The 19,467-nt window shown below is 40.8% G+C and overlaps 1 protein-coding gene across 22 annotated transcripts in view; it reads right to left on the bottom strand.

The window, feature by feature from the left end:
* The window catches only part of celf4 (CUGBP, Elav-like family member 4), a 119,894-nt gene extending 104,614 nt beyond the window's left edge, over positions 1-15,280 (bottom strand). For 3 of the 22 annotated variants that reach the window (XM_017304668.2, XM_008409495.3, XM_008409496.3), the window contains exon 1: positions 13,796-15,274. In XM_017304668.2, coding sequence (XP_017160157.1) covers positions 13,796-14,066 — 271 coding nt within the window. In that variant the 5' untranslated portion in view covers positions 14,067-15,274. Of the gene's footprint in view, positions 1-13,795 lie in introns of all 22 variants that reach the window. The other 19 variants (XM_008409486.3, XM_008409488.3, XM_081607317.1 and 16 more) reach the window with 11 other exon arrangements.
* Positions 15,281-19,467: the final 4,187 nt, after the last annotated feature.

Genomic DNA, 19,467 nt, shown 5'->3' with positions numbered 1-19,467 from the left:
CAAAGTGACAGCAAAATGTCTTCCTTTTGAAAAATAACTGTATAAAAAATTATATTCAATTACAGTTTAAAAAAGGAAAATTAAGACAGAGTCATACACATAAACATAGTATAATATATTAGTGTGAATTGTGCATTTTTTTTACGAGTTCTCTGAACAATGAGTTAATAAAAAAACTTCCCATTTGAAATAAACAGAACAAAAATAGAACTAAACTGAAAACTCAATTAACTTGAAAAAAGCATGCCATATTCAGTTCTAAAAGGAGGTGAAATGGGACACTAAACAGGTGGAATATTTAAGAGTGTTCTGCACATTTTTACTAATTGCTAATGAAAAAAGTTAGTTTTAGACTACACAAAAAACAGCATTAAATTTTATAAAATAAGACAAGAGTATAAGCAGTTCTGGAGGCAATAAACTGGGACAATATCTTCACATAAACATGAATACTTATTACAGAAATCAGGCTAAAGTACGTTTATTTGGAAAAACTTTTGCAATAAAAAGCTTTAAAGAAATATAAAATGCAATTATGTTTAAATATGTGATTCTTACCTTCTCAGTAAAAACTTATCGTAACAAATGCAAAACAAACTTCTTGTTTTTTTTATTTTAATTGACTCGACCCTCGACACCCAAACATACAAAAACTTCCGCATGACTTATCAAACCTGCCTTTGAATAATTGAGAGGGATTTTTTTTTTTTTTTGAAAAGCCCTATCCTCCATTTCCACCTTCTCTTTACAAGTCAACGTGGTGCATTTTTAATTGGGCGGGATATAAAATAGGGATGAGGGAAGACGCGGAGAAAGTGAATTAAATCGGGGCCACTAAAACCTGCCAGTTGATGCTCGGCAAAGGAGCACGCATACAGACGAGGCTAAATATGTGTCTGGCCTGACAAGTCGCACATGCTCACCAATGTTTGACGTGCTTTCTGTCAGGGACAAATGGTACACGGCTCATGTAATCCCTCCTTCGGAATATCCTAGCAGGCAGACCCAGATACGCCACTTTGAGTTATGTTCAGCAATTTGGTTGAGAATAAACATCAACTCAACTTTCTATGAACCATAAATCAACTAAAGCTGTGTGATTTGCTGGCTGTGTAGTCAACTACTTTGTATGGTCTGAAAGGGTAATTGAATCCCTTGCTTAAAAAACAAACAAACAAAAAAAAACACACAAAAAAACAGATAAAAGCTTCACAGATACTGAGATAATATCTATCTACGGATTCAGAGCTGTTTGCGTTTTTCCTGAATTCAGCCGATCAAAGCCAGAAAACAGAGGGTGCCTTAGACGGAGTCTGGAAGTCTTGGAGCAGGCTGTGTAATCAGAATTAATGCCTGCACAGTGTGCATTAATGGGTCACTGCCACAGTTAGCTGGTGACAAACTTTGGCTCCATATTTCATATAGCTGCTGTGTCATGCTGCTGTTTCTTGGTAGAAAACCTCTGCAGCAGTGAGTTGCAGCTGGGCTTGCTGCCGCCTGCAGACTCGAGGTCTGAGTCGGGCTTGGATCGGAAAAATGCTCGCAAAACGTTGGGATCCGACTGTCGTTTACAGTGAAAGGAAACCGTCGAAAATGTTGACGGTGAACTGGGCGAAAGCTGAAATATGAATGTGAACAGGTGACACATCTGATCCAAAATGTCCAAATGCATCTTTAGAAACGCAGGGAGATGGGTAGAGTGTTACAAAATGGCCTTAAAGAGCAAAGCAAGAAGGATAAACAAGTTTCTGAATTCAGTCACAGTTGAAATTTGTTGTCTTCTGAAAACTGTAAACAGATCCTGATCCTCTGAAATTTTGGAGCTACATACCGTGCCTTGCAAAAGTATTAAAACTCCAAATGTTTTTTCACATTTTGTCACTTTACAACAACAACTTTCAAAATATTCTATTGACATCTTTTCCTGGTAGACCAACACAGTATTTATGAAGTTGAAGAAAAGTTCCCCATTGTTATTTTTAATAAACACCATCAATATAAAGCATTTGTTTAACCCCCATTTGCTCTAATATTCCTAAATATCCTCAGTATAAATGCAGCTAATATCTGAGAAAGAAGTCATGTAGGGGACAAAGCCAACATTTAGAAGAAGGTGATGTGATCAGATGAGACCAAAGCGTCTCTGCTCTACATGCAAAACGTCTTTTCGTTTAAGCTAATGCTGCATACTCCTCAAAACACCCTCAAGACGTCACATGCTAAAAGTTCAATAAGTCAGGAAGGTGGCTGTTGATTTTCATCCAATCAACAGCCAAAAAGAAAAAAACAAAACAACAACAAAGCACAAGCAAAATGTTAAACTTACCAACATTTCAAATACACTCCTGATCAAAATCTTAAGACCAGTCAAAAAAATGGCAAGAATTTGCATTTTGCACCATTGGATCTTAAGAAGATTCTAAGTAGAGCTTCACAATGTTAAAAGAAAAAATCAGTGCAAGAGACAAGAACTTTTGAGCAGGGAATTTTCTGAAAACTGCATTTACACTCAAACATGATTTTTTCAGCTGATCAAAAGTTTAAGACCATAGTCTTTAAAAACCAAAAGCTGTGCAAAAATTTGGATTCCATGTCATTTTCTGTCAAGTCTTTACACTGTCAAGACCTCCTGATGGCAAAAGCAAAAAAGCTCACTGACGTTGAACGTGGTAGGATTGTTGAGCTGCATAAGCAAGGCCTCTCACAACGTGCCATCGCTGCTGAGGTTGGACGCAGTAAGTAAGTAAGTATTTTGCATGTTTTAAATGATCCTGAGGGTTATGGAACAAAAAAGTCATATGGTAGACCCAAAAAAATTTCCCCAGCTCTGAGCCGCAGGATCCGATTGGCTGTCCGTCAAGACACAGGACGATCCAATACCCAAATGAAGGCCATTACTGGTGCTGACTGCAGCCCAATAACCATCAGACGGCATCTGCGAGAGAAGGGCTTCAGAAACAAAAAACGTCTTCAAAGGCCACGTCTTCTTCATGCGCCATCATGATTTGGGGTGCGTTTTCCTTCAATGGAACAATGGAGCTTCAGGTTGTGCAGGGGCGTCAAACAGCAGCTGGCTATGTGGAGATGTTGCAGCTGGCATCCCTCATGACTGAGGGCCCTCGTCTGTGTGGTAATGATTGGGTTTTTCAACAGGACAATGCTGCGGTTCACAATGCCCGCCCGACAAAGGAGTTCTTCCAAGAAAATAACATCACTCTTTTGGACCATCCTGCATGTTCCCCGGATCTAAACCCAATTGAGGACATTTGGGGATAGATGGCAAGGGAAGTTTACAAAAATCAGTTCCAGACAGTGGATGCCCTTCGTGAAGCCATCTTCAACACTTGGAGCAACATTCCCACTAGCCTCCTGGAAACACTGGCATCAAGCATGCCTAAAGGATTGTTTGAAGTCATCAACAAGAATGGTGGAGTTACTCATTACTGAGTCCTTTTTTGACACTTTGATTTCTGTTTTGGGGGGTTTTCGAGTTTTTTTGAGCTATGGTCTTAAACTTTTGATCAGCTGAAAAAATCATGTTTGAGTTTAAATGCATCCATCCAACCATCCATTTTCTTGACACCCTTGTCCCTCAGTGGGGTCGGGAGGGTTGCTGGTGCCCATCTCCAGCTAACGTTCCGGGCGACCTGACCAGACTGGCGACCTGTCACCCTAGACAGGTCGCCAGTCTGTCGCAGGGCAACACAGAGACACACAGGACAAACAACCATGCACACACACACTCACACCTGGGGGCAATTTAGACAGACCAATTAACCTGACAGTCATGTTTTTTTGGACTGTGGGAGGAAACCAGAGTACCCGGAGAAAACCCACGCATGCACAGGGAGAACATGCAAACTCCATGCAGAAAGACCGGGGCCGGGAATCAAACCCAGAACCTTCTTGCTGCAAGGCAACAGCTCTACCAACTGCGCCACTGTGCAGCCCGAGTGTAAATGCAGTTTTCAATTAATTCCCTGCTCAAAAGTTTTTGTCTCTTACGCTGATTTCTTCTTTTAACATTGTGAAGCTCTACTTAGAACCTTCTTAAGATCCAATAGTGCAAAATGCAAATTCTTGCAGTTTTTTAACTGGTCTTAAGATTTTGATAAGGAGTGTATGTCACGTTTCCCGCAGAACATGTAATTTGCATCTAAACCCAGGGAGCTCTGAAGGGGCTGCAGACTAAACATTTAAGCCGACCAAAGTCTTGAGTTCCTTTTTGAAATTTTCCACAAAGCACAATCAGACTCTGCTGCAGCGAACGCCTTGAAAACATTTACTTCACCAAGGAGCACTTGTCAAAAATAATGATTTTCTTTTAGTCAAGACTGAAAGAGAGGCACAATGGGACTCGATGAACACTCGAATAAGAGAGCGCACATTAGTAAACAAGTAGAGAGAAGGAAAAAAAATGGATTCAAGTGTGAGCATTATTTTTTTTAAAGAAGGCAAAAGGCCAAATGTTGATGAAACGCTTAGGGCCGCCTTCATTCTCACTCTGCTGTAGGCTACTTAGCTGTGACAAAAAAACCACGAAACCTAATCCACTCCAGAAAAGTTTTTAGCCTTAGAAATGTTTTTGAGAAGGTGCACAGCGCAGCTTTTTTTTTTTTTAACATTTTACGTATTAAAATATCAATATTTATATTACAAAAACCTGAAAAAAAGAAAATCAGCTCGATTCCTCTTGGTATTGTTATATTTCTAACGTTAGTCTTCTTAATGGGAACACTGTTAAGCTTAGCAGCTACTCTGTGCTGGTAGACAGCCAACAAATCCTCAGAAATAGGGTGCGCCCTCGGGCACGGACTAGTCACCAGCATGAATATATGCAAAAAGGTTTAAAAAGTAGCAGATTTCAAAATGCCAGAGTGATCTGACTTTTCTACAACTGTATCGAAATCAGACTCGGGTTTGTTACCAGGGCAAATCCCATAACAGGTTCGTCAGTAATCAGCTGTGTGGAAGTAATGCTGTTGAGCCCCAAACTGTTCAAACCCCTGTCAGATTTAGGTCAGGCTAAAAGTAACCTTTTATCCTTACCAACATGTTTCTTCTGAATGGAAGTAATGTTAATTTTTGGAGTCTGTAAAGCAAATAAATGATGTTTCTAAAAAAAAAGAAGCTCATTTTTAATTAAAAGCCATTTCAAAAACACGTCGCCGTTCGTCTTCTTTGCAACACTGACAGACGTGTTTTGACGCCAAGCTGCGGCTCAAATGCTGAATGTGTGTTTATTCATTTCTGTTGCTCTTTAGGGAAGTTAAATGAGAAGGAGAGGCACGCCTTCGCAGCGTCTCCCTGTGTGCGTGCGTAAAGGTCAGCGGTTATAATGAGAGGACTGGCGAGGTCAGAGAAGCCAGAGGGCTCCACCTCCCTGACAGGCCACAATAACTCCACACCGGCTGTTAGCATGCTAATACTGGCGGGAGCTGCACGAGCGCTCCCTCCTTTAGCCCCATCGAGCCATCTCTCACTGTGACTAACTGGCTCCCTGCTCGGCCATCAGCCGGCCCCCCTCGCCGACAAGTCTTCTCCAATAATAATGGACAACGGAGGCAGCATTACCCTGACAAATTATCCTCTGCTCAGTCTCCACCTCTTGTTTACGTCTTGTTGCTTGGCAGTTCCCGGCTCTGACAGAAACGCCAGAGGACGCGAGTTTCGAGGCTCTCGGTGGTCGAGCGATGTTCTAAGGGCGCGTTGTGATGTCACACGCTCCTGACGAAAAACTCAAGAATCCGTTGTGATCCATCTTCTGGAGAAGCAGGTCACAAAGTTTACTTCTGAACTGAGCTGTGCAGAGCTTTCTGGGCCAGGCAGAGAAGGAACGCATTAAAACACACACACACACGCACGTACACACACACACGCACGTACACCCCCACACACAAACAATCAGTCATAGAGGCATCCCAAGCCAAACGGGCGGGGAGGAGGAAGAAGAGGAGGGGGAGGAGGAGGAGGGAGAATCATCCTACTGAGGGGATGATGCAACCCGAGTGAAATTTTTCGAACGAAACTCCTGCTGCATTAAAGCAGACCTGCAGGACGAAGAAACACAGCCCAGCTTGTCTTCTTTCTTTGTTCAAAGTCGGGTCTGATTTGAGACGTCTTATTCTTCTGCTGCAGACGGCAACCTGTAACATCTAATTGCCTGTAATAAGACACAGCATGACTCTTTCCTGTTCTTGGCATCGTGACTTCCTGGCCTCGGCGAACGCAGCGAACCCGACGATCTGTTCTCTTTGTGTATCCGCTTTGCCCGACATGTTCAGGTAAAAGGTTGAAATATCAACGCAAAAAGTGTTTAGGGGGGGAACCATAACTCGCTTTATGACCTGCACTGATTATAGCCTCCCCATCTGTAGCATAGACCATCTGCACTGTGGGTGAATTTAAACAGCACTGGAAGTGGTCCATAAACTGCATCCTCTTGTTTCATTTCAATAACACTGACTTCCAGCAGCATTCAAACCCTTCAATCTTTCTACATTTTGTCACATTACAATTACAAACATTTAATGTTCTTGAGTTTAGCTGATTAAATTACACAAAGTAGGGCAAGAATATACAGTGGATAAAAACACATTTTTAATTTACTTTTTTTTTTTTACAACTATAAATCCAAAGAAATGCAAGCATTAACTGAGTTTCCTTTACTCTAATATCTCAAAATAAAGTCCAGTACAACCAAAACGTTTTAATTAATAATGAAACTGTTTCATGTAGGCCTCTGAGGCTCGTTGGAGAAAATGTATGGCACACCTGCAAGCCTACCAAGACCGTAAAGCATGTGTGCATTGTGACGTCAGCTTCTTGCAGGAGGGATGGTGAGTTGAATAAAAATGTAATCATGGCAAAATAGTACTAAAGTCTGCAAAACACTTGAAATTGGGACAGGCTTCCAACATCCAAAGAGAAAACCACTTTTACAATACAGTCGCAGCTAAAATGGAATGGTTCCAGTTCAACCATTTTTACGTGTTAGAATTGCCCAGTCAAAGCCCAAACCTAAATCTAATTGAGAATTGGTAATACAAAAAAAACTTTGAAACCAAGCTATTCTTATCCTTCACTTAATATTACATACATTTGCACTTCTTTCTGCTGTAAACTCATTTAAAATACATTGATGTTTGTGGTTGTCAGGTGGCAAAATGTGAAACGGGTCTTACTCTCCCAGCAAAGCATCTCATTTTATTTGTTAGGTGCAGAACAAGCAGGACCTCTGGTAAAGGGTATGCTCTACATCTGAAGACCCGTTGCTTTTTTTTTTTGTCGCTTTTATCACCCATCACGTCAAAAATGGACGATTAGACCCAACTCCAAATGAGATTTCGACACCTGCTTTGACTTTGAGCAACTCTCTGGCTTTCTAACTACTTTAACTGTCTGAGCCCATGGCGAAGGCTGCTTGCAAACGTATTTAGCTTGACCAAGGACAAATACATTACTTGAATTGAATTACATCCAGATGAAGCAACAGCAATAAAACAGTCTTGGTGACAGCTGCATTTGCATTTGCTAAGAAATGAAGAAGAAGGGGGGGAAAAAAAGAAAAAAGTTTCAAGGTAAAGGTTTGACTTGGAACGCAAACGCTGCACAAAGACGCAACGGCAGTAAAAAAAAAAAAAAGTAGCTCCACTTCTTAAATGTCATCTCCATATCATCACAGCTCAATTGCCGCAGTGATTACGACATAAAATCCGGGCTGATGAATAGTTCTGGCAATCATTTCTACACCTACTCCTTTTGAACGGATCCCCACCTCCCATGCTGCATTGCCAGCGAGAGGAGAAAGGGCCAGCTCTTTGTGCTCGCCATGCTTCTCAGCCCCGTTGTGCTTGGTAGCAGCAGCGGCAGCCGGTGACCATTATAAATGGCCTCTATTAGCATGGCTTGGTCGCAGAGGGGAGAGAAATAAAATCATTGAGAGGATGTAGCCCCGCGCTGATGTCCCGGCGCCCGCTATCAAGCTCAGCTGACCCCCGTTCCCCGGCTTCTCTCCTCCCCTACACCCATTCCAGCGAGAGACACAATCCTAAAGACTAGATTACAAGTGATACATAGAGTCATTATGGGAAGGGTTATGGCAATAGTACCACATGCACAACTGACAATGGCCATAATAGGGGTCTATTTCTTCAGAGGGAGCATTAAAACAATAAAGGTACTTCTTGATATGAAATTTGTACGGTATGACAAGATAGGAATAGATTTCACAGTATTTACACAAAAAATGTAAACAAAAATGCATATTTGTTTTCATTCAATTATTCTGTCTACTCCTAAAATAATATCTCATTATGATTAGTAGCCAAGTTCATGTTTTCTAATACTGCAGTTTGGATACATATACATAGAAAAGAATATAGAAGAAACATTGTTTTCAAAAGAAGAGCAACTTCTATTATTATTTTTTACCAACTAAAACAACCACAAGAAGCTAATATTAGCTGGTTAAGTAGTCAGGCATTCTGCTAAGCCAGTCTGCACTCAACTACTTTAAGGGCAAGAGTAATGGGTGGTGCTAGCATTGAGCAGTGGAGGGATCATTTAACTTTGTCATGGAAAGCGAGACATTTCTGATAGCAGTGTTTGTTTTTCTGGAGCTTAGATTAAAAATTGGTGATTGAGTTAGATCTAGAAATAAATTTTGATGAATTTTTAAAACGATTTCTGTCACTTTACCCATCAATGCAAAACAACATTTTAAGTCCATACCCCAAATATTTTCAAAGAACTGATTTTGCCTTAATTATGCAAGCCAGCTGGCTTTAAGCTTCAAGCTGTAGAAAAATTAAACTTTGGTCACTTTCTCTGACTTCAAGCTTTAGGGACAGAACATTTTACTTATTTTAAAAGTTTAATTCCACCGAACCTTGGTATATCTTGATCCCAGTAACTCGTCCAACAGCTTCTAAAAGACAAAGTTTCTTCATAAAACTTACAACAAAGTTAAATGAACTCATTACACAAATGATGAGTGACGATATAGTTAACAAAAGTCAGTCACTGTAAGTTGCACGTTTGAAGATACAAAACTGTTATAAAAACAAAACCGTGAAGAAAATTTATGCGAGCATCTCCGATCTCCGGCAGCAACGGAGAGGCTGCCACAGCCATTACGAAGCACAGTGCACCGCAACTGAACGGGCGCCACACCGGCGCATGATTTAAGGACACAGAAAGAGAGGGAAAAGAAAAGAGTGAACACTGTCAAGCAGAGTTAATGAAAAAGCGGAAAAATGAAGGGGAGGATGGTAGGATGGTAGGAGGGCCTTTCTGGTGAGTAGTCCTACAAACTTCACTCCAATGGAGCACGTCACACCCTAAAGGGTCATCATGCCCTCAGTTATACTGTCTGCGCTCCGTAACAGGGTTTGGAAAAAAAAAAAAAAAAAAGGCAAATGATATAAAAAAGCTAAGTGAAAGTGAAGTTGAGTAAAAAAAAAAAAAAGTTAAATTTCTTGCTTGGAATCAATGAGTTTAAGCATAAAATTGACAAAAACGTACCTATGTTTTTAATGACACTGAAAACCGACATTTCTGACAAAGGCTTTGAACTCTGCTTCTACTTCATTTACTCTCGACCTCTTTTGTTACCTGGTGTACGTTATTCAGCGACAGACTTCAATAAAGCCATATGACCGTAGCGCGCGCAGTGAGTCACTTTGCCTGTAATGTGCGGGTCGTGCTGTCTTTTACTGCTAATTTGGAAATCTTCCACGGGAACCTCAGGAAGGTGTTGAGAGGTAGTGAAGGAAACACGGCCTTCAAACAGCTTGCAGTCAGCCAGCGAGGTGGCAAGCTAAAGGAGTATAGAGCCTCCAGCTAGTTAAAATATGAGCTCAGCGGGGGCTCACTAATGAAAGCGGGGGCCCCAGCCTGGGAAGCAGGGCTGTATATCGCGGCAAAAAGACAGTTCTTAGAATCAGCTGGCGAGCAATGCCTATAGTTCTGGGGCCGCTGGTGATTAACCATCCAACAGGGAGTCGCTACTACAGCTGGACTATTAATAAAAGATCCACCCCCCCCCATTTCTGCACGCACCTTCTCCCACCTCTTGGGTTTCTTGCAATGCCTGCACACAATCTCAACCGTCTGAAATTGTTTGGATATCATAATCTATTCCTAACACATGGTTGATGTTACACATTGTTTATATTGGACAGAGAAAGCTTAAACATCACAACGATGAAACGAGCTGCTACAGTTTTATATTAACTATTTGCATGACTTCTATTTGGGGAGACGTTTGATCAAAATATGTGAAGAAAATAGCTGTCGCAGCTAATACACTTAAAGTGGAAGACTTTAAAATATGTCCTATAATAGAAAGTGAAATCTTTTCCATAACAGCTACGGTGAAGATTAGCAACAACAACTAGCTAAGAAGCTAAACTTGCCTACAAGTTTGACTTAAGCTTAGTATTGTTGCTAAGCTAGCTAAAGCTGAATACAAACTTTTTGAATATATTCTAACAGCAGAGGATTCAAACCTTTGTCCTGATAAGAACAACTTAGCAACGCTGTTTATCATTCCTGTTGTTGCTAGGCATTAAGGCTGGATGCAAACTTTTTTAAATCAAATCATACAACATAGCAACTAAAGCTACTCCATGACACAGAGAGACAATTAATTAGCAACAGCTAACTCAGAATTACAATGTTTAGCTTGCTAGTTAGCTTACCTTTAGCATTTAGCGCTGTCAGTGAACTATTCAAACTTGGATACAAACTTAAATCATTAAAACTTTCTCAAAAACAGTACTTTAACAGAAAAGTTTGTCTAAATTGGTACATTCAAACATGTAAATGTTTCAACCCTACCACTTTCTGCTCTACACATGACAATTTATTCTTTTCATTTCCAATCTACATGCTCTCTTAGATTTGTTACCAAAATAGGATTATAATTTACTTACTAAAGTTACAATTTTAAACTAGGACGCTGGACTCAAATGTAAAAACATTTAATGGCTAAAAATGTAATCCTCTCCAAAATAAACTTTTTACAGTGTGGTTGCTCATTCTTCGTGCTCTGTACTCCTCTGGGAGATGTTTTTCAGGTACAGCAGATCAATTAGTGACCTCTCATTAGATGGCCATTTGCAAAGAATAACCCTTCCCTTGGGGGGGAAAAATAAAAAAGACTTAAATCATCACTCTTGTTGGATAATGGTCCATTGATATTGATTTAAAAAAGCCTGCCTGAGTAAAACTTTGTGCATATTATCTGCTCTGGTTAGCAAACGGAGCTAAAAATAGTCATAGGATATAAATTACAGAAGTAAACCAGTTATGGGTGCGCATAGCCAGAAAGGCTAAAATGCAGAAATATATAAATAGATCTGCATTTCCTTTTGAAGGAAGAATTTACTGCTGTCGTTAATTACTAAACCAGAGGGTCACAGCACCATTGTTCATATTAGATGTTAGTTTTCAGTGAATATTATTGGTAGGCTACGCTGACACAAGAGCTAAATGTTGACACATTTAACAAACAGCATATTGCTAAATATAACTGTTCATCGCTTGGAACATTTACATCATAAACATGTCTTTACCAATAGTTTTTGTTGGTTAATTTGATTTCTGTAGATGATTTCATTAACCTACTAATTTATGACCCAACATGGAGACCGGACCCGAACTTTGTGAACCACTACTGTTACGTCACTCCTGAAAAGGCCATGAGTCACTGTTACACTAAATTTAATGATGGATTTGATGCCAATAACGACTGTAGCTGAAAATGTGATTATTGAAAATGATCAGGAATAGTAACTATTACACCTGTGTTTTCTGTTTTTAGAGGAAAAACTAAATGTCTATCTCCAAGTCAAAAAGAAATCCCACTTCTCGTAAAAAATAAAGAAACCAATGTGAATAGTTTTGAAACCCGGATCTCTGCATATGTGACAAAAAGTGAGAAAAGTTAGAACATGTCATTACATTCCAGTCTCTGTTTGCTGATTGGAAAAGGTTTAAAGCTAAAACTAGGAATAACCCAGTACAATAGTCTCACTTCATTATAACCTTGAATAGAAATATCAAATATAAACATATTTTTATGCAAAATGTATACCATTATCTAACAGCTTTTATTCAATACAGATAATAAATTTTTCATATTTAATAAAATAATACAACATAGTAATCATCACAATTAAAATTATTGTTATTTGGATTTTTTTACACAAACTTAGGCAAAAAACTTACTAAAGTTTTTAAAGAGCTTGTTATGCACAAAATAACTCCTTTTTGCCTCTCTGTTAGATACAAACATGGCCATAACTGGTCCATTAGTCAGGCTATCAGCTCCAGTAGCAGATTTGCTGTCACTTTTTTTTTAGACATACAGCATCAAAACTTGTTAGGTGTAATTTTATAACAGTTAGAGGTGACAGTAGGGTTGGACAATTTGCTTTTTTTTTTACTCTGAAAAACAATCATTTTGAGAAGTTTTTTCTTTTTGTAAGACCCTCATTCTACACAATATATTCATAAGCTAAAAGCCTGATGAATTTGTGAATACTTTTTTATCGTTACTTGTATTGCCATTACGATAAAAACATAACATCTTCACCATGTCACCTGTAGCCCATCATGCATCCCTAGCTGATACTCTTTTAATTTAAACAAAACAGCTGGCCATATTTTTTAGAAACAGAAATATTTGCAAATAGACAAACCCATGTTTGTAGTGAGTGGGAGAAAAAACGTAGCAGCTCTTTCAGACAACTGATCTGCAGTGTGCAGCAGCAGATGGGAGACGGGCAGAGCTGCATTACTTCATTCGCCACACAGTTGGAGAAAGCATCGGTCTCTCCGGCACTTTCTCTGGCATCAAAATAAAAGGACTTAATAACCGATCATGAAATCTTTGCTGTTCTGAAGCTGATGCAGCTTTTTAACTGTGGTCTAAATTGTACAACCAAAACCTAAATGGGGTAAAGTTAAATAAACTCATCAGTCTTTAGATGATGTAAACAAAACACGACAGGGTTTAGGTGATCATGTTTGAGTCAAGGCATTGAAGCTGTGACTGAAAAGCAGGTGTTTTCACTGAGCTCTAAAAGACAGCCTTTTCTCATTTTTGTTTGTAATTTTCTGCAAACAAAAGCTCAAAATGACTATGTAATATATTCTATTTGGAATTTGAGGGACATTTTTATCAGTAGTTCGTAGACAAAGATGAAAATAGTACTCAGTAATGCAATGAAATGAAGAGAACAAAGCAAAATGTACAGTTGACTCTTAATTTTTTTCCACAGTTGTATATTCATGGGCCCACTCTCAATGCTGTTGCACGTTCATACGCACGTGCACCCGTCCACCACCCCCCAGCACGCGCCCTCCCCCTTTTCACACGCACTCACACACACACACACACACACACACACGCACACACACGCACACACACACACACACACCGATAGTGTAACAGGCAGCAGAGCGTACTGTTCTGCTAATCAAACATAATCCACTCTCTCTATAACGCTTGCTGTCGTGACTCCCTCTTCGGGCCACTCTCGTGATGTTTCTGCACAATAAGGTGACTCTGAAGAGCAGCGCCAGGTCGAAAAGAGATCTGTCATCTGCCGCCAAAAAAAAAAAAAAAATCCCTAAAAACAAAACCCCCCAAAAAACTCATTCAGGCGTCTCAAAATTTGCACAACATTCGCGCACTAATCGTCCCCCATCCGTGCGTCATGTGTGCCAAATTCCTCCCCCTCGCTCGCCGGAGCCTTCGGGGGGGACCGGAGGGAGTTAGACCCACCTTTGTGCATGCCCGTGAAGCGGTCCTTCAACACAGTGAGCTCGTAAATCTTGCCGAACTCCTCGAAGAGGGGCCGGAGGTCCTTCTCGTCCAGGTTGCGGGGGATCTGGCCGATGAAGAGTTTGATGGCATCGTGGTCCTTCATGGGTATGGTGGCCGGGCATCCCGCCGGGCTGTGGCTTAATCCGTTCACGAGCCCGTTCGTGCTGGCGGACACGACACCGACACCGTGCACCGCGCCGTCCACCTGCCCGTTGGTTAAAGTTGCCATCTTCGGACCTGCCGCGGTGAGAGTTGGGTAGAGGTACAGGACGACGGCGGCAGACGGCGACGGGCGGGGAATCGTTTTCTCTCTTTTTTTTTGAAGAAGAAGAAGAAGAAGAGGAAAAAGAAAAAATAATATAAAAAAAGAAAAAAAAAAAAAAAGAAAAAATTGGGTTCCGAGACCAAGTCGTGCCAGAGAGGGTCCGCTCTCGTCCTATCAAAGCCAGTATTTACAATGATTGGAAAACACATGTAGCGTGCGACGAAGACTCATATCAAAAAATAAAAAAAAGCGCGCAGTGCCCAGTTGGTCCCGATGGAGGCGTTGATTCCTTGTATTTATGTCTTACCCAATAACTCGTTCATTGATTTCATAAAAGAGAGAAAGAAAGAGAGGAAAGAAGAGAGGGGAGAGAGAGAGGGGGAGAGAGAGCAGGAGAGAGAGAGAGAGAGCAACAGCGTTCACTGTCTATTTACACCCACGTTCCTCCGTCCCAGCTTCTTGGCACCCTTTTATTTTTTATTTTTTTTTGCATTGAGGACTTGGTATGGGTGTCTTCTCGGTTTAAACGGACAGGACCTGCTCAATGCTTGCCAGGGCGGCGGGGAGTTTCGAGTGAAATGGGGGGTTGAGGGGGGGCGCTTTAAGCTCACTATTTATAAACCGAACCGTTTTCTCTCCCCCTCTTCCTTATGCGAAGAGCCAGTGGTACATTCCATCGAGGGAAGAGGGTCTATAAATAGAGAAATATAGAGAATACGGTCCTTTGTGCTCCAACCCAGAGCAAATAGCGGCTCGCGCACCAACTTCATGTCACACAGTGAGACCGACTGAGAAATGCGAGGAACAACACTCTTTTCTCATGTTTCCATCCCATCAGACGTAGCCCATGAAACATGTAGATTGTGTTTTAAAGTGGTTGCGTTTAAGTTCACATTCTTTCGCGTTCTTGCTCCCTTTCCTCCTCCTCCTCCTCCAGCAGCAGCAGCAGCAGAGAGAGCCGCTGCCTCCCCGCTTCTCCATTGGCCGGCGAACAGCTCCGCGGTGCTGAAATGTCGCTCCGCCAGCCGAAGCCAACATATTTGCTTCCTTCGGAGGAAGACGGTGTGTGACAATTCGTCCTACAGCTCGTTTCAAGTCCAGAAGAAACACAGAGTGTTGTTATTGTTCGCCTCGCTGGTTCGATGACGAGTTATTAGCTCCAGCATCTAGAGTCATGTTGACTATAGACGGCTTGATTTTTTTTTTTTATTTTTTTTTTCCTCCGGAAAGAGGAAGTCTGTGAGCACCGCCGAGTGGCGTACAGAGGGGCCACACGGAGGAAGGAGAGGAGTCCCACAAGAACAAGAGGGAACAAATAGAAGTTTTAACGGAGTGATGAAGATGAAGTGATACGTTTAGATTTATATGAATGTGTTATTCACACTATACCATTAAAAAAAAAAATGGAAGAGTGCATACAGTTCTGTGGTGGAACTGCATCTACAGGACATTCATTGTTAACCGAGTCAAAAAGGTATTTTTCTTCCACTACCACGGTAGAGGTGAGATCTCTTTCTATCAAGATGGGGGCATTGAGATCTGAAGTGCACAATAATGTGCAATTTTAGTTTTTTTTTCATACAAAAAGAAAAGCACGAAGGTTGAAACAGAAACAACCAGTTGCGGTTCCTCCATCAACAGTGTCCAGGGCGAGTCCCTTCCTCTGCCACCCGACTGATAACCAAACACACTGAACCACTCCTGCAACAAAGCCGCTTCTGCAGAATGTCATTTTTATTTTTAAATTTATCACAGGATACTAAACTCGATAGATTAGATGGATTTTTATTTTTTTTTTAGCCAGACAAGGTAGGGTAAGATAATTTGATTTATATAGCACACTTTCAGCAATAAGGCAATTCAAAGTGCTTCACATGTTAGAGGACATACAGACAAAAGAACAAAAGAATAGCAAAGAGAAAAATACAAGTATAGAACTACGAATATTGGTTCTTCATGTTTAGTAAGAATAAGACTTTATAAACTCGTAGGAGTTTCTCTGGATTCATGATTTGATGAAACTAGATGTTGGTTTGATTCTGTAAGATAGATGGTCCTAAATGTTGATCTAAATTCAAATCAGCCCAGACTTCCTCAAAAACACTGAAGTAGCCTCTCTAATCTAATGCCGAATCATAAGGTGTGCCAGTTTCCATGTCATACACAGAGAACAGCTCTGTCTCCTTCCACTGTTTATCCTATGTGTCTGTTCACATGCACTGGACATGCAAGCAGGCAATGAGGAGTCCAGATGGTGCACAACAGGCAAACGCCTTTTTTTGGCCTCATGGCACCGTCATGTCACCCTGTGCTGAAAGCTGCCATATTTTCCATATCAAAGACCAACATTGTAAATGCCCACTAGCTTGGGATCAGGTAGCCTTCTGTGTTTTATTTTGGCTCTGTAACAGCGCTATCGTTTCTTCTGCGTGTTTGAGAACTCTTGTTTTATTCCCCGAGAGTTCCCCAACTCCCAAAGGGAACAGAGGATCCATTTTTGTGATGATGTGTAAAAGTAATTCTTTTTTAAACCCAACATGATGAATGGCATTTTTAGGTCTCTTAACAACAAATAACTGTTAACGTACAGTATTAATTGGCCTTTTTTTTTCTCAAGATAGTGCGTTTAAAGTTTTTTTAAAATTCTTTTTATTGTTACAAATCCTACGTAAACATTTTAAGTACAATATACCTGAAGATGTCAGTTTTGTCAACCTTTACACTCCTTCATTGTTAGAGGTAAAGAAAACAGAGAAGATGACATAGCATCATTAAGGATTACGTCAGCTTAGTTAAACTTCATGTGGCTAACAACGTTTTTGTGCTGGAGGAGTTTAGGTTTGTGGCTAACGTTAGCTGACTTAGCAACAGTGAGTTACAGTTAATGTCTAATTTGTAAGCTCAGATTCTTAAAAAAGAAAAGTTGCACATCAGACCTTGTTAATACAGATTCAAAGTGTTTATTAGCATGTCAATTAGTGTGTTTTGCTCATCTACTAACTATTTGTTGTTCCTATTTTACATGTAGGATAAAAAATTATATTTTTATGAATGAAACTGTGGCTGCTGGTCGTTTTGCCACGGAGAACCCAGATGAGGCATCTCTGTCCATTAGACATGAGTCACTTAACGTGTTAAGCCATAAATTTATCTGAGTTTATAGGTTGTAAAAAAAATTTATCAAGCAACATCATTTCTTCATTGATTAAATGAGGAAATTAATTTTCTTAATTAAAATTCATTTGATTAGTTAATTGATTGAATTTTAAATACATGCATAAACTGTTAATTGTGCAGATATTTTGGAGTTGAGTTTGATTGATAGAACATAAAATGACAAATAGGCTATTACATGTGTGTGAAAATCAGATTATAGCAAAAAAAAACAAAAAAAACATTGAGAACCTAGCACACTTTGAAAACTTATTGTAATCTACCCACTTTAAGCTGTGGAGCTTTCAAAGTTTCTATGGCAAATAGAACATATTTGTCTTATCGCAACTGGTCAAAATCTAATAGTTTATTTTGTCATGTGGTCATCCAAATAAGAAAAGCCATGTGGGTGACCATATCATTACACAAAACGTGCCAAATTAAAGAAACTCTGTCAAATAATCCGACTTTTTCCAGGAATATTTTGCCCCTCATACCACCAGACACCACTAAGACATTAGTGAACCATTAGGCTACCAAAGGCTGATGGGTATCACAGCGCCCCCTCTCCTCTTTTTGCTCTTCTGCCAGCTAAATGGCCCAGTAATGTCATCCCATTCTCATGCCATGACTGAGCCCCAACACTTTTACTGGTTAGGTTGGGGATATGGGGGGGTTTGTGGGGTCCGGACAGCAGGGGGAACTGCTGTACGGAGCTTGGCTTTTCTTTAGGCATGACACCATGCTCCGCTCTGTCCTCTCAGCCCTCCCCGGGGGTCACACTCCGTTCAGCTCAGCGGTCCCGCCTGGCGCTCACGCCTGACTTACCTCCAGCAATATTTTTTAATACAAGAGAGAGAAAAAAAATCGGGAGGGTACAAATCATTGTAATTATGTTCAGTGGGTACTGCCATGATGATTATGTAAGATACGCTCTCCGTGATGGCTCCCTCAACGGCTGGCTCGTGACACGACCCGCCTGCGAGGTCACGCGACGGCTTTGATCGGGCGAGCCCATCGGACTGATATTAATAACTCAAAATTAACGAGCGAGACAAGTAACAGAGGGCTTTTTTTGCTCTCCAAACTGTACTCTTGTCAGTCTGTTTGGGGTGTAATCTGACTCTGCGGAGGATCGTGGAAATCATTTGCACCTTAATAAGGACACAGCGATCTTAAAACCTGTTCAGCGATTTTCTTTTTTTTTCCTCCCCGCATACAAATTATTGCCGCAATCGGTGAGATCACGTTGAACAATTTAATCGGTGCGTGTTTTGTTACATTTTGGACAGTGCAATCAGTTCTCAATGGGAGAAATCTGGCAGGGATAAGACTCTGTCTATGGTTCTGAAGCTGCTATCAAGCAGTGGTTAGTGTTTGCCTCTGTCCTTGGTTCTTAATTCAAATGCACAAACTCTCTCTTAGCTCAGGTGTAATCTCTCTCTCTCTCTTCAGAGAGAGAGAGAGAGAGGGGGGTTGGGGGTAGACCTATGAATTTAGCGTAGGCTTTGTTAACAAGGTGTAGATGATCATGCATGGACTCCCTGCGCTTCTCCAAACATTCCTCTGAGCTCATCAAAAAGAGGTCACTTCATCCCCCCTTCCGCCTCCCCTGTCCCTCCAAATGAACCTTTGCAATCAAACAGCAGGGGAGGCCTATTTTCCCCTGGAATATTGCCTGGTTGCTCGTCATGGCTTCAATTTTCAGTTTCAGCACTGTAAACGGCCGCAGCAAGGCAAATAAATGAAAAGGGAAATGAAATTCTGGGTAGCCAAGTTACACAAATAGATTGATAATCTGCACAGGCCACCCTAAAGTGCTCGGGCATTTTCAATATTACCTATTCTGCATAGTAATGTCTTTTCTCACCTCTCCTTCATGTGGGACGAAGTTCTAAATCTCCTTTAGCCTTGGGATATCCAGGCTGTATATCACCTTCCAGTAATTTAGGAGGGAGAGAGCACAAAGGGGTAAGGAAATGGCAGGCTCATGACTAAACGCTGAGAAAGTTTATAGGGACAAGAAGGGCAGAAGAGTTCTTTTTAACTTGAGTGGTGCTTTTTCTGTCACTTTGGGGGCATGGATGTCCCAAGCAATTAGCTTCTTCTATAATTTAAAACCTGGGCATCCTGTCCTATGAAAATCAAGCTCAGTTCGTTACGGTTTTATAGTAAAATCCACATCCGTTCCCAATTATCTTGATATATAGTA

The sequence above is a fragment of the Poecilia reticulata genome, chromosome 5, assembly GCF_904066995.2.
Source record: "Poecilia reticulata chromosome 5, P_reticulata-male-v2, whole genome shotgun sequence".
Taxonomy (NCBI): Eukaryota; Metazoa; Chordata; class Actinopteri; order Cyprinodontiformes; family Poeciliidae; genus Poecilia; species Poecilia reticulata.
The sequence above is the reverse complement of the archived record's forward strand: the minus strand, read 5'-3'. Positions and strand labels throughout refer to the sequence as shown.